At 43.5% G+C, this 15,021-nt stretch overlaps 1 protein-coding gene across 5 annotated transcripts in view; it reads left to right on the top strand.

Annotated features, from left to right (window-relative positions):
- Positions 1 to 15,021, top strand: part of cltcl1 (clathrin, heavy chain-like 1) — a 29,983-nt gene that overhangs the window by 7,585 nt on the left and 7,377 nt on the right. For 3 of the 5 annotated variants that reach the window (XR_003984044.1, XM_030416642.1, XM_030416644.1), the window contains exons 2-28: positions 1,551 to 1,758; positions 2,297 to 2,299; positions 4,515 to 4,783; positions 4,908 to 5,069; positions 5,939 to 6,052; positions 6,144 to 6,317; positions 6,405 to 6,602; positions 6,910 to 7,110; positions 7,209 to 7,361; positions 7,598 to 7,720; positions 8,179 to 8,316; positions 8,422 to 8,586; positions 8,692 to 8,872; positions 9,582 to 9,745; positions 9,837 to 9,962; positions 10,075 to 10,217; positions 11,315 to 11,549; positions 11,632 to 11,754; positions 11,841 to 11,986; positions 12,075 to 12,258; positions 12,464 to 12,656; positions 12,771 to 12,928; positions 13,044 to 13,208; positions 13,440 to 13,715; positions 14,187 to 14,336; positions 14,425 to 14,556; positions 14,831 to 14,941. Coding sequence is in view for 4 of the 5 variants with exons in the window: in XM_030416642.1 (XP_030272502.1) it covers positions 1,551 to 1,758; positions 2,297 to 2,299; positions 4,515 to 4,783; positions 4,908 to 5,069; positions 5,939 to 6,052; positions 6,144 to 6,317; positions 6,405 to 6,602; positions 6,910 to 7,110; positions 7,209 to 7,361; positions 7,598 to 7,720; positions 8,179 to 8,316; positions 8,422 to 8,586; positions 8,692 to 8,872; positions 9,582 to 9,745; positions 9,837 to 9,962; positions 10,075 to 10,217; positions 11,315 to 11,549; positions 11,632 to 11,754; positions 11,841 to 11,986; positions 12,075 to 12,258; positions 12,464 to 12,656; positions 12,771 to 12,928; positions 13,044 to 13,208; positions 13,440 to 13,715; positions 14,187 to 14,336; positions 14,425 to 14,556; positions 14,831 to 14,941 (4,395 nt within the window). In the remaining variant the exon portion in view is untranslated. The remainder of the gene's footprint in view (positions 1 to 1,550; positions 1,759 to 2,296; positions 2,300 to 4,514; positions 4,784 to 4,907; positions 5,070 to 5,938; positions 6,053 to 6,143; positions 6,318 to 6,404; positions 6,603 to 6,909; positions 7,111 to 7,208; positions 7,362 to 7,597; positions 7,721 to 8,178; positions 8,317 to 8,421; positions 8,587 to 8,691; positions 8,873 to 9,581; positions 9,746 to 9,836; positions 9,963 to 10,074; positions 10,218 to 11,314; positions 11,550 to 11,631; positions 11,755 to 11,840; positions 11,987 to 12,074; positions 12,259 to 12,463; positions 12,657 to 12,770; positions 12,929 to 13,043; positions 13,209 to 13,439; positions 13,716 to 14,186; positions 14,337 to 14,424; positions 14,557 to 14,830; positions 14,942 to 15,021) is intronic. The other 2 variants (XM_030416643.1, XM_030416645.1) reach the window with 1 other exon arrangement.

Raw genomic sequence — 15,021 nt, 5'->3', positions numbered from 1 at the left:
TAAAGAATTAACTGCAGTGTCAGGGTTCAATGGCAGGCTTTGCTGAGCTAAAGTAATGCTGTACTAAATCTAGACATGGAGATGGCCACAAATGATGGCAGTGAATGGAAAAAAAAAAGAAATCTGTCATCTAGGATCAAAATTCTTCAGTAACTTCAGGAGACTATTAGCAGCTATAATAAGGGTGTAAAATAAAGCTGTGTTGAGTTAACATCCTGTTGTCCGCTGTGTGCCCACGCTTGTTCTCTGGCTCCTTGTAGCACCAGACCGCCTGTCTGGAAAACAACCTTTAAGAGTATCCCTGGAAAACTGGAGCCGACCTGCTGCTATTTTAATCGAAAAACACCATTTCGGTCCGCTGCTCGCTGCATCTTTTCCCCCCTGCAAGGCAAATGTCAGCTGGTGGTGAATATATTTTCCCACTGCATTTTTTTCGTTGTCGTGAAAGAGACATGACTCTTTCAGAGGTCTTAGACTGTGTTCAGTTGGAATATTTCCTTCTTGTTTTACTTTAAGTCCAAATGTAGGAAACTGTCTGCACTTTATGATGGAGAAGTCTTCCATGCTATTAAGATTTTAACGTGTTTTGGTTTGACCACCATCAAAACCTTAGCTCATAGGTCACCCTTTCCAATGTTTATTACAGCTTTATGTTTATTGTAGCACCCTTATAATAACCTAATAATAACTATGATGTAGTTATAAGCAGATATTTGGACGTTCTAAATAATGTATTCAAGTTTTTGTCAACAACTATCACACCACCTCGGAAGATAAACAGATTATGATTTATTTACAGTATATTAAACACCAAAGCCGCTACGTAGATTCTGTTACTATTGGACTGATCCAGACTAGCTCTTCCCCTCTTGCTTTCAAGCTTTATGCTCAGCTAAGCTAACAGAGGTGAGAGTGTTGTTGCTTCCAACTCCCTGTCAGAAACTGCATATTTACCAAAATGTCGTACTTTTTGTATGAAATTTGTATTTCATGGCCAGAATTTTAACCTGAAATTAAAACAAAATGTCAAGAAATGAGATGTCTTACATTTATGTTCCTTTATGAGAAAAATACAGCTGAACTGAATTAAGATTTCTCTCTTTTACCTTACTAAGACAGGATTAACTGTTAATTAAATTAATTAATTTTTGCCCGCTGCTGATGCCCAACTGTCTCTCAGTCCTCTGCTGCTGCACACCCATCCTGTCCCCGCCTGCTGTGTCTTCTCATCCCTTGATTTTTATTCTTGGAAATCACCGCCTGAGTGCATCTTGGTTAAACTGGAATCTGTTGCTCTTAGAGACTGTGTTCGGTCTCACTCTGGTGTCTAGCAGTGTTCCCTGGGACGCAGGTTGAGTTCATCCCGTCGCCCGCGATGACCCCCCCCCCCCCCCCCCCCCCCCATTTGCTCGGCTAAAAGACCACCTGAGCTACTTCCTACAGGCAGCTAGTACACTGTGTCATCCATCATCATTGTTACATAAACCAGTTACTAAGTTATAATTACTGATACATTAACAACAATATTTGTGTTGTTTTATTGTTTACAGTTGCAGAACATGGGGGTGAACCCAGCCAACATTGGGTTCAGCTATCTGACCATGGAGTCGGACAAGTTCATCTGCATCAGAGAGAAGGTGGGCGAGCAGAACCAGGTGGTGATTGTGGACATGTCCGACCCCACCAACCCAATCAGGAGGCCGATCTCTGCTGACAGTGCCATCATGAACCCCGCCAGCAAAGTCATCGCCCTGAAAGGTAAGAGTACGTAGATATGTTGAGACACAGGACAACACATTCAGACATTATCACTTTTGTTGTGAGAGAAATAAACAGCTGCTGGCAGTGCTGGTGTTATTAGTGGCTTTATACCAAGAGCTGAGGTTATCATGGTTGTTTAATTTCCCAGAGTGAAGTCTGCATGGCATTGACACTGTTTATTTGTTATTAGTTTCAACAGATTTAGCCATCTACTAGCATTGCTGTGGGAATGCCTCCGGTCATACAATGACTAATGCTCCGTCAATGCTGTAAATATGTAGAGTGCACTCACTTCTATTGCTTGAATGTTCTAAATTGGTTGTGCTGATTGATTTTATGCCACTGAATCTTGCCCTTAGAGCACAAACACAAGCGCTGATCAGGATGATTTGCCTGTAATGCTTCTCTCTCTCTCTCTCCCTCTGAGGATAGTATGACCCTGTTTGCCCTTTCCCTCTGGTCTGCCTGTGTCTTCTCATTCTTACCTGATTGACACTTTGCTTTTTTTTCTCCCTCGCTTTCTGTCATTTCTCAGACGGTGAGTTGCTTTCCGTCTGTCTGCCCGTCTGGCACTCTGTTGTGATGACACAGTAGCCATGTCTCTCTCATAAAAGCTTTCCACAACCCCCCCTCCTCCCAAGTACGCAGCGCTATTTTGACCCCAGATCAATCAAAAGACAGACAGCTGTTTAGAAATGACTTCTGTTGCCTCAGTATCACACCCTTACTCTCACCTGACCTGCTGCCACTCACTGCACTTTTATGAGAACTATACATGTGTTAGCATGACTTGTCTGTATGCTGGTAGAGTGTATGTGTGGTATGCATCATCAGATATTACATACTAAATGGAGTCGGGGCAGGGTTTGTGTCTTTGCACGCCTGTGTGAGCGTGTGCCAGTAGCCATCAGCATTCAGATCCTTACTGCATATACGGGAGGCCATTAATGTGTCATTATAACTGTAACGGCTTCAATATTCACATAATTCATGCATCACCTCACCTGTTTGTTTACGTTGTGACGTTTACTGGTAAAATGGATGTTGTAACTGGGTCTACTCTAAAGAACATGAAGGTTATTCAAGCTCAAACCCGTAGAATATAAAAGTTTGGAAGGTTCACCCCAAAATGTAGAGGCACATTTTGTCCTCGTACTGTGATGCTAGTTACTCATGTAGAAGTTTTGGGCTGGGTTGCAAAGTTTTGGAGATGACGGCCACAGAGATGTCGCGTCTTCTCTTGAATGAACAGTTTGCACTCAACTTGTGGTGCTCAAAGAGCCAAAAAAAATGTGGTGATCTGGTAGCTCGAGATAATCCACCGACCTTGTTGTGAGCAGTTTCATGTAGGCACTATTTTTTCTCCGAATTCCTGAGCACAAAACTCTCGTCCTTGAGTAGACGTACATTTCCTTCTGTGATGAGGTGTAGTTCGGTAGAGAAAAGGCACACATCTCTATGGTTGATATCTCCAAAACTTGATAGCCTGCAGCAAAACGTTCTAGACAGATAAATAGCAATAGAGGTAAGAGGAAAAATGTGTTTACAAAAATGTGTTTATCTTTGGGTGAATTGTCCCTGTGAAGCTGCTGTCTGCTCTCTTTAGGCAGAGCACAGTTGCACCCGGTAAGTGTGAGCCAGGTTACAGTGTGCAGGGTGGTGCTTCCTTGGACTATAAAACACTCTAACCAGAATGACAAAAAACAGACTTTCTCTGTCCTCTAGCCGTGCAAATAGTTTTTTATTTTTCCAGGTTTCAAGATATGTGTGTCTTTCCACTAATTTTCCACTAATTTCCACTGAAGTGGAGCTAATAATGGCATTTTGTTTGTAGTGCTCACAGCGATGCAACTGCAATGGTTCCATTTAAAATTCAGCACCACCACCTCTATAGATAATCTGTGTCTCTGCTAGTCTAAATAATCCACCAAACATGCTGCCAAAAGCTTCCTTTCTCTGAATAAGTGCTCCTGATGAAGAGCAATCCTATTAGTTCTAAAGTTTGTAGACTGGAACCTGTTCATGTAGAGGTTTGTAAATCATTCATAGTAATGGCTACATTGTTTCGTACTTTCAAATGTTTCTTTTTCCGTTGCTGTAAACTCCACAAACCAAATTCCTCTCGACTGTATTGTGTTGAGGAATTTCAGAAAGCGATATCTCGTAACCTGCGCAAATAAAACATCTCCAATATGTGTGGCTAGATAACACAAGTATGTACGTGAGTAAATATTTTTTTTTTAATCATTTGGGTGAACTGAATGGGCTGGCTCGACCGAGGAAAATCCTCAGATGCAAGACTAGATTTTAGGAAATCAGCTCTCCGCTCTTTATGTGTGCAACAAAACTTCCACACTGTGTGCAGTTGTGAGCTGTCCTCTTAAATCAAGTTTTATGGGCCGCCAGTGAGACTGTAGTCTGGGACAAGAGGCACCAACAAGAGTTACAGTATATGTTCTTTTCTTTTTTTATAAGCAAACAGAACATCTAATCTCAAACATCCACATATCAATGTACATGTCAGCTGAAATGTTGATTAAAAGATTTTGTTGCAAACATTTCAGCTAAAATGTCATACAGACTGGAAGCAGTTGTAGATATTGAATCCCGTACAGGTAGAAAATATGTGATATTTTGTACCAAGATGTAATCGTATTTATTATAATTATCATGAAATTTGCTTTCATGAGCTCCCACTTTGAATCTCCTGCTCGCTCTCTCGCCCTGTCTCACTTGTTCCCTCTGTTCCTCAGCCGCCAAGACGCTGCAGATCTTCAACATCGAGATGAAGAGTAAGGTGAAGGCTCACACGATGACAGAGGAGGTCATGTTCTGGAAGTGGATATCGGTAAACACTGTTGCCCTGGTGACGGATTCGGCTGTCTACCACTGGAGCATGGAGGGGGATTCCCAACCGACCAAAGTGTTCGACCGGCACGCCAGTCTGGCGGGATGTCAGATCATCAACTACAGAACTGACGAACAACAGAAGTGGCTGCTGCTGATCGGGATTTCTGCACAGGTATGAAACAGTCAAGAACATGTTTACTTGTGCCTCATACAGCAGACATGACTGAAATCTTTGAAAAGTATTAGCAAAAGTCCACACTTTCTCTAATCCTGGTTATCAACTGTTTGTCCTGCAGCAAAACCGCGTGGTTGGGGCGATGCAGCTGTATTCTGTCGACAGGAAAGTGTCACAGCCCATCGAGGGCCATGCTGCTGCCTTCGGGGAGTTCAAAGTGGAGGGAAATGCCAAACCCTCCACCCTCTTCTGCTTTGCTGTGCGCTCGCAGGCTGGGGGAAAGGTGAGGGCCTCTGGATCGTGCTCAAGGATTCACTTAGGATGCTATCAGTGTATTTAGTCTCTGAAGAAAGAATGGCACAGAACGACAGCCTTAATGCTTGTTGACATCAAGTAAGGAAGATTTTTTTGTTAAGGCAGGTCCTATGAGGTGCTTTAGCCAAAGTCAGGGTGTTATGCCAAGTAGATGGTGGTCGACGCAGCACAACTTCTGAGAGGAGGCTGGTCAGTGTAGTGCTGTGGATGGGGGCAGCAGCAAAATGCATTTTAGCCACAGAAAAGAAAGAAACAAAACACAAAAGCATATCAATAGCAGTTATGTCTAAGTTAAGTGTATGTTTACCTCTTGAAAGTCTACTTTACCTTTCTGCCAGACAGCCCTTTATAATGGAAAAGCCGACAGACTCCACCAGACTGTTTTTGGAAACAGTAATTTGACTTTACTTCTAAGTCACACAATAACACAAACAAATAAAGCAATCAAGGCAGCGGTGGACAGGCAAATCTAATCTTCTGCAAGGTAAAATGACTGTTTTGTCTGGCTGATATGAAGAGATATAGATGGATATAGCTGCTTTAGTTTCTGAGGAAAAACTTGTCCACGGCAAGGTAAAGTGGTGAAAATGTACGAAATATAGAGGACCACCGCTTTGCTTTCTGCAGTGGTACTACTGCTGCTTCTCTGAAACTGTTTCAACTGCCATCTACTGTTAGATGTTAATAGACTGACTATGAAAAGGTACCTCATACGACCCCACTTCAGAAAGCCCAGACTATTCCTTTTAAGTGCAGGGACTCCCTTCTGTTGTTCTTCATGTCCGTATTTACTTCACTTTGGTCATTTCTGTGATCGTGTGGGCTTTTATCTTCCAGCTGCACATCATTGAAGTTGGTCAGCCGGCTGCAGGAAACCAGCCATTTGCTAAGAAAGCGGTGGATGTGTTTTTCCCTCCAGAGGCCCAGACAGATTTTCCTGTAGCTATGCAGGTAAGAAAAGACCCCTGCTGCTCATTAGTTTTAAATAAACTTAAGTCGACTGCTGAATGCTTATATTCTCTCTCCCTCTGGTTCTCCTCAGATTGGTAACAAGCACGGTGTCATATATTTGATCACAAAGTACGGTTACATTCACCTGTACGACCTGGAGTCTGGAGTGTGTATCTACATGAACCGAATCAGCGCAGAAACCATCTTTGTGACTGCTCCTCACGAAGCCACCTCGGGAATCATCGGGGTCAACAAGAAGGGACAGGTGAGGAACTAGCAGTAAACCGGCTATACGTAATTTCAAGTAATGACCTCGTTTACAGAATATGTTCATCTGCTCTTTTGTTTCTAGGTCTTGTCAGTGTGCGTCGAAGAGGAAAACATTGTCAACTACGCCACCAACGTCCTGCAGAACCCCGATCTCGCCCTGAGGATGGCTGTGAGGTCAAACCTTGCTGGGGCTGAGGAGATATTTGCCAGGAAGTTCAACACCCTGTTCGCCCAGGGAAGTTATTCAGAGGCTGCAAAGGTTGCTGCATCGGCTCCCAAGGTAAACCTGTGTGTAGTGTTTGCACATCCTGATTTGCCGCAGGTGCATTGGCAAAATATCAAAAATATCAAACATGTTTCATTTGCACAGTGTGAGTATTCTCCTGCTGATGATTTAAAAACTATACCAGGTATGTCCACTGTAATTCAGTTTCCCAATGATGTCATAAACACATTTTTCAGAGGGGTTGTATATCATCATGCTACAGTAAATATGAAATTCTGGTTCAAATGACCTAATCCAAATGCTCTTTCACTTTTTCTGCTCCCATAATTCCTCCATTCATCCCGATCTTTCCTCCCCTCAGGGCATCCTCCGGACGGCGGAGACCATCCGTAAGTTTCAGAGTGTCCCGGCCCAGCCAGGTCAGGCCTCTCCGCTGTTGCAGTACTTTGGTATTCTGCTGGACCAGGGCCAGCTCAACAAGTTTGAGTCTCTGGAGCTGTGCAGGCCCGTCCTGCAGCAGGGCCGCAAGCAGCTGCTGGAGAAATGGCTAAAGGAGGACAAGGTAGGGCTGGTGTTTAAAAATGATGTTTAACCTGTCGTATTATCTCATCATCGATCGCTGACTCACAGCTGGTACCTGTGATTGTGTATGTGTTGTAGCTGGAGTGCTCAGAGGAGCTGGGAGACCTGGTGAAGGCCTCCGATCCCACCCTCGCTCTTAGTGTGTACCTCAGAGCTAACGTCCCCAACAAGGTCATCCAGTGCTTCGCTGAGACTGGCCAGTTTCAAAAGATAGTGCTATATGCTAAAAAGGTAACCTTATACTTTTTTTATTGCCTTATTTAAAGTTGGCGAATGTGACTAAACGTGATGTAAATAAGACTTTAAAACATTACCCATCCGTGAACATTTTCTGTCATGTCTGATGTCTATTGTAAATTTGAGAGTTTGCTTAATGAGTAGAGGATATTAAAATAGGTGTCTATTACTACGTTTGTGTGAATTCATCATTATTGAATTGAGAATTTAATTTATATGTATTTTTGCAGGTGGGCTACACCCCTGACTGGGTGTTCTTGCTGAGAAATGTGATGCGAGTTAATCCAGACCAGGGCCTGCAGTTTGCCCAGATGCTGGTCCAGGACGAGGAGCCGCTGGCCAACATCAACCAGGTGACGCTCCCACAGCAACATGACCACCTCACTCACTCAGAATCTGCACGTTTACCCCTCACACAAGCGCGCAAACACACAAAGTGCCCAGTGTGGGAGCCTCCATCTTTGTTATTCCAGATGTGGCAGCAATGTCAGGAATTCACTGAGTCAGTGACCCCCTCCTCCCTTTTAAGGCCACATCACCACTCTGCGCAGGACAAATCTCAAACAGAGGGTTTTGATGACTTGATGCTTCTAACGCGCCCGCCCTTTTTTCGTTTGTGTCCTCCACAGATGTCGCTAATGTGAAAAGATCAAGCATCTGGCTACTGGGCTTGTGATTATTAATAGTGTGTGACTGTAATCTTACCACGCACGCTATCTCACATCAGGATTCAATGCTGGTAGGAATTAAAAAAACTAAAAATGTTCCCTTACTTATGTTCTTTGTTCTTATGTCTCCTGCCCTTTGGTAGATTGTAGATGTGTTCATGGAGGGAAACCTAATCCAGCAGTGCACCTCCTTCCTGTTGGATGCTCTAAAGAACAACCGACCCGCCGAAGGACACTTACAGACACGTCTGCTTGAGATGAACCTCATACACGCACCCCAGGTGAACATCCAGGCTGCAGTGCCTGTCCTGATTACAGAAAGCGACCTCACCTGTGATAACACTGAACATGATTTGTGTCTTCATGTGTGAATGAACTTTTATCAGGTAGCAGATGCCATCCTGGGGAACCAGATGTTCACCCACTATGATCGTGCACACGTAGCTCAGCTGTGTGAGAAGGCGGGTCTGCTGCAGAGAGCTCTCGAACACTACACTGATCTGTATGATATCAAACGAGCCGTGGTGCACACGCATCTGCTCAACCCTGAGGTACGCCTTTGGATGCTTTGTCACACCTGTGAATATCACTCTCCGAGGAGCCCTGCTGTTTAACTACCTCTCTTCTTTTCGTTCTTGTTCTTATTCTCCTTTTAGTGGCTGGTGAACTTCTTTGGCTCTTTGTCAGTAGAAGACTCCTTGGAGTGTTTAAGGGCCATGCTGTCGGCCAACATTAGGCAGAACCTGCAGCTCTGTGTCCAGGTAGCGTCTAAGTATCACGAGCAGCTGGGGACTCAGTCGTTAGTGGAGCTCTTTGAGTCTTTCAAGAGTTATGAGGGTAGGTGTCACACATGAGTGCAGACTTTGGTGCACGTTGGATTCAAGCAAGATGATGTGAAGGAGAAAAAATCAGTACTTGGATGCATTGAGATTTTCTCTTGGAAGATAATGTTTCAATGCAGAAAAAAGAAATGATCAGAAATTTGAAACCCAGTTCTCAACCTTATTATTAACATACTAATTTTGTAAGACCGGGCTGTTCCCTGAACCTCTTCCTAAAATGTAACGTAACCTAACATAACGTAACAATCTGCGTCATGTTGATGTTCTAAGCTAGGCTACTTTGTTAGCCTGTTTCTTAAATGTTAAGAATCCATAGTTTAGAGCTGAATGTCTTGGAGACACCACGACAAATGTGTTATACAGACACAATTTTGGCTCCCTCTCCTCGTTTTACGGAGATCAAAGCAAGATAATTCAACTAAATTCATTTATATCAATAATGGATAATGATAAATACACTATGTTTTAAAAGTAGTTATTCGTCACACAATATGATAAAATAAATCATGTTTAGACATCAAAATGCAACAATAATCATCTCACAATGGCATTGTAGCCCTTTGAATTGGAATTGAACTGTGAGCTGTCTCGTGATTCCCACCTCTAGTATTAAAGGATTTCCTAAAGTGGTAAAATTGCCAATCTAAGTGAACAAAGACTGAGCTGACCTTTGTTCTGTTTCTCCCCTGCCATCTCTATCCAAGGCTTGTTTTACTTCCTCGGGTCGATTGTGAATTTCAGCCAGGAGCCTGATGTTCACTTTAAGTACATCCAGGCTGCCTGTAAAACGGGCCAGATCAAAGAAGTGGAGAGAATCTGTCGAGAGAGCAACTGCTATGACTCGGAGAGGGTGAAAAACTTCCTCAAGGTGAAAAGATCCTGAGTGTTAATGATTTTATCATTCAGCAGTGATTTTTTGATTATCCATTTAATCTCATGTTTTTCTTTTCCTTCTGTAGGAGGCCAAGCTAACGGACCAGCTTCCTCTTATCATCGTGTGTGATCGCTTTGACTTCGTCCATGACCTGGTGCTCTATCTCTACCGCAACAATCTACAGAAGTACATTGAAATCTATGTACAGAAAGTAAGAGCAAGACAACAGCTGAGACTTGATACCTGCTAATTACTTAATCTGAGCCTTTTTTTTAAGATCTTTGTCGACGTCTTCATTTAGAAATTGTTGCACTTGTTTTCAGGTGAACCCCAGTCGTTTACCAGTGGTGATAGGTGGCCTGTTGGATGTGGACTGTGCCGAGGACGTCATTAAGAACCTGATCATGGTGGTCAGAGGGCAGTTTTCCACTGATGAGCTGGTGGAGGAGGTGGAGAAGAGGAACAGGTAAATGATCAATGCCTTCCACTATTGCTCGTCATCATTCTTGTTGTTGCTTCTCTATGAGACTGTTCACATGTAATATCAACTTGCGTCCTGAGTAATCCAATCAAAAGTGAACAGGTGTGAACACCCCCAGGACACACTGAGGGCGTATTTTAGATCTGGTCGCACACAGCGTTCAGAGTTTAAAACAACTTAGTAAAACGCTGTCTACAACAAATTCAAACTATTTGGGCCTTCGCGTTGATAAGCAGTGTACTTGGTAATCAGATCAGGCATGTTGATACCAAATGTGAACATCCTCTATGTCACCTTGGCTGTGACAACCGATTAATACTTGTGTGTCAAAAGGATTGGCACCAATTGCAAAAATAGAATCTGTGTGTCTGATGTAGTCATTGGGAGAGGTCTACGGTTACACAAGACATGTTTGTGGTCTGCTTGAATCACTTCACAATTTATATTGTCTGGTAACGACAGAATGGGCCAGTTTGTAAGTAAGCATCCAAGAGGTAAACCTATTCTGAATAATAATCTTCTCTTTCTCGATACTGAGAGGATCAACAAAAAATGTTAGAGGCACCTTGACGGCAGAAAATTAAATATTTATAATGCCATCTGATGTCCATAAATCAACAAACAAACAGAACTGGTTGAAAAATGGTCATAAATAAATATGAGGAATGTGCAGCCTCCTGTGTTTGTCTTTTACTCTGTGTTCGCTTGCCAGTTTTGCACCACAGAAGCTGAAATACATTTATTTTAGTTGATTCTCTCTGGGCTTTTCAGAAGAACTGCTTTCCAAGCTTTTTGTTGTTTATGTGGATGCCTCCATATTGCAGACTGATTGTTCCTGATCCATTGAAGCTATTTCCTGTGCAAATCCTCTTTCTCTGTTCTGTATTGAAAAATGTGAATGTGACCGAGTAAAGATGACTACGTTAATGCTGCTGAATGCACAACACTGCCATCTAGTGTTGTTGTTGTGTATTATACTCTTGGAAAACTACAGCCATGTATGCAAGTTAAAGGTTTCCTCTTAATGTTATTTGCTGAAGATAAAACTTTATTTCCATCCGTTATTTCCATTTACCTCTCAGGTTGAAACTTCTGTTGCCGTGGCTGGAGTCTCGTATCCATGAGGGATGCGAGGAGCCGGCTACCCACAATGCATTGGCCAAGATCTACATTGACAGCAACAACACACCCGAACGCTTCCTGAAGGAGAACCCGTTCTACGACAGCGCCGTGGTCGGAAAATACTGCGAGAAGAGAGACCCCCACCTGGCCTGCGTTGCTTACGAGAGAGGACAGTGCGACCTGGAGCTCATCAAAGTGTGTAGATCACATTTAGTTGATCACTGAAATTATTTTGAAATGGATAAATCTTTGACGGATTTATATCTTTTCTTCTCAGGTGTGCAATGAGAACTCGTTATTCAAGAGTGAGGCCCGATACCTGGTGCGACGGAAAGATCCAGAGCTCTGGGCGAACGTGTTAGAAGAAAACAATCCCTTCAGAAGACAACTCATCGACCAGGTGAGGTGTCCTGCGACGGCTGTCCTCCTCACTCCCGTGAATGAGTGCTGTGCTTCTATGTTTATTCTTGTTTTGCCTCCTCTCAGGTGGTGCAGACAGCCTTGTCAGAGACCCAGGACCCGGAGGAAGTGTCGGTCACAGTCAAGGCCTTCATGACCGCAGACCTGCCCAATGAGCTGATTGAGCTGCTGGAGAAGATCGTGCTTGATAACTCCGTCTTCAGCGAGCACAGGTACAGCAGCCTTACAGCAGGCATAATCATTACGCTAACAATACATTTTTTCATCTTTTTAAATAATCTGTCCGGTTACTTTTCCCAGAAACCTCCAGAACCTTCTGATTTTGACGGCCATCAAGGCCGACCGCACGCGTGTGATGGAGTACATTAACAGGCTAGACAACTATGATGCTCCGGACATCGCCAATATAGCCATCAGCAACGAGCTCTTTGAAGAAGCGTTTGCCATTTTCAAGAAGTTTGATGTCAACACCTCCGCCATACAGGTGACGCACTGTGTTACTGCTTAAAGGTGCAGCTTTAAAAGGGGTTTGTGCTGGCAGTCAGTGTGCAGGTTGTATTGGTGTCAATTGCTGTTAACTGAAATGATCACTCCTGTTCACACTGCTGAATATAAACCATAAAGTAGCACTGTTCAAATACACTTTTATTCGTGGTGTTTTATCTCGATGTCTCTCCTCATTTCTCTAGGTACTGATAGAGCACATAGGGAACTTGGATCGTGCCTATGAGTTTGCAGAGCGCTGTAATGAACCTGCCGTGTGGAGCCAGTTAGGCAGAGCTCAGCTGCAAAGAGACCTGGTCAAGGAGGCCATTGACTCGTATATTAAAGCCGTTGACCCTTCAGCGTACATGGAGGTGGTCAACGCCGCCAGCAAGAACAGTAAGCCTCTTCACTCGACAGCAGAACTCTGCTTCACACCAGCAGATCACACTGGTCGTCTTTCTTGTGTCATTGATCTGAGTTCATCTTCAAGGTGTTGTTTGTGTTTTGCAGATAACTGGGAAGACTTGGTTAAATTCCTCCAGATGGCTCGAAAGAAAGCGAGGGAGTCGTACGTGGAGACGGAGCTGATCTTTGCTTTAGCTAAAACGAACCGTCTGGCTGAGCTGGAAGAGTTTGTCAGTGGGCCCAACAATGCTCACATACAGCAGGTCAGAGAACCGCCACAGCTGTGGTGCTGAGAGGATTTTGTAGTTGAAGGTGGATGTTGTTCTGTAATATAATGTGAAACAGTCACTGCTAATTCTTCTGCCTCTCCCCCTCCAGGTGGGCGATAGATGTTACGAAGAGGGGATGTATGAAGCAGCCAAGCTCTTGTACAACAATGTGTCCAACTTTGCACGCCTTGCGTCGACACTTGTCCACCTCGGAGAGTACCAGGCGGCTGTGGACAGCGCCAGGAAAGCCAACAGCACACGGACGTGGAAGGAGGTAACTGGCACATGCACAGATGTCATACATTATTTGTATCCTTTCTTTTCATCATAGAAGGTTTGCTCATCTTTTGTCAGGCAAAAAAATGTATCTTTTACTGGCTTTTACTAGCTCATTTGAGCACCTCGCCATTTATAAAAAAAAAAAAAAGAAAAGATGGAACAATTACTCTATTGACCTTTAACAAAACTCACTTGGTGACTCTGATCTCCGCCCTCCCGTCCTCAGGTGTGTTTTGCATGTGTGGATGGTGAGGAGTTCCGTCTGGCACAAATCTGTGGCCTTCACATAGTGATCCACGCCGACGAGCTGGAGGACCTGATCAGCTACTATCAGGACCGCGGGTACTTTGAGGAGCTCATCGCTCTGCTGGAGGCTGCGCTGGGACTGGAGCGCGCTCACATGGGCATGTTCACCGAGCTCGCCATCCTCTACTCCAAGTTCAAACCTCAGAAGATGAGGGAGCACCTGGAGCTCTTCTGGTCCAGAGTCAACATCCCAAAGGTGTGTGTGTGTGTGAGTGAGTGTGAGTGTGAGTGTGTGTGTGTGTGAGTGAGTGTGAGTGTGTGTGTGTGTGTGAAGACAATTATATCTTTTGTTATAAATCAAAGAGTTCATCATACACGAGGAGGCTGCTTGTGTGTCGTGAACTCCTTTGATTTATTACACTGCAAAGATTTTTGCTTCCCATCAGCAAACTGGAAAGAAAGTTTTGCACAGACGACTCCTTCAGCTGTTTTTTTGTTTTTATTGGTCGCCTATTTTATCTTCTCAGTTAGCTTTCATTTGTCATGTCATTGGCTGTTGATTAGTGGGATCTAATAAGGTGTTTTCTGTTTTTAAGAAAAGGGGCATGAAAAAATGCATTGTTTACCCCAAACCCACCTTATTTGAGTCCCATGATTTTTAACAAGGCTTTGAGTGAAAGAGTGCTTCAAGTTGAGTCCTGAATGACTTTGTTCTGCGCTTCATCAGGTCCTCCGTGCAGCAGAGCAGTCTCATTTATGGGCAGAGCTGGTTTTCCTTTACGATAAATATGAGGAGTATGACAACGCTGTCCTCACAATGATGTCTCATCCGACAGACGCCTGGAAAGAAGGGCTGTTCAAAGACATTATTGCTAAGGTAATTGGTAGTATTTATAACTGACCTGTATATTATATTTTAAAACATCTATACCTTTTGTGATCTGAATATTATGTTTTCTCCTCAGGTTGCTAATGTGGAGCTGTACTATAAATCTCTTTCCTTCTACCTGGATTTCAAACCCCTCTTAATGAACGACCTGCTGACCATTCTGTCTCCGCGGCTCGACCACAGCCGAGCAGTCTCCTTTTTCAGCAAGGTAATTTGTGTCATTTCTGGTCAAAATATCTCATTACAATAGGTATACGGTATGATTACCTAGACAGAATAATTTCCAGTTAGATATTGTTTTCACTTCTTCCATTGGCAGAATTTTTCCAACTTATCACAAAAAACAAACATCTAGTATCCATTGTTTCTTTAATGATGCTTGTTTTTGAAGTGGCATCTTTCCAGCATATTCTCTTTATTGTTAGTACGCAGTTCCAAACTTGGTTGACATGATATGACCTGGGTTGTTTTTGCTCGACCAGGTGAATCAGCTGAAGTTGGTCAAACCTTACCTGAGGTCGGTCCAGAGTCACAACAACAAGTCAGTCAACGAAGCGCTCAACAACCTGTTGACAGAGGAGGAAGACTACCAGGTCTGTCACTGATGTTGATGATTGAATGTAGACAACGTAATGTGATGAAAAGTGACTTACACTTTTTCACTATCTGGTTT

Source organism: Sparus aurata, chromosome 5, assembly GCF_900880675.1.
Source record: "Sparus aurata chromosome 5, fSpaAur1.1, whole genome shotgun sequence".
NCBI classification, from domain to species: Eukaryota; Metazoa; Chordata; class Actinopteri; order Spariformes; family Sparidae; genus Sparus; species Sparus aurata.
Note: the sequence above shows the minus strand (reverse complement) of the source record. Positions and strands in the feature narration are given on the sequence as shown.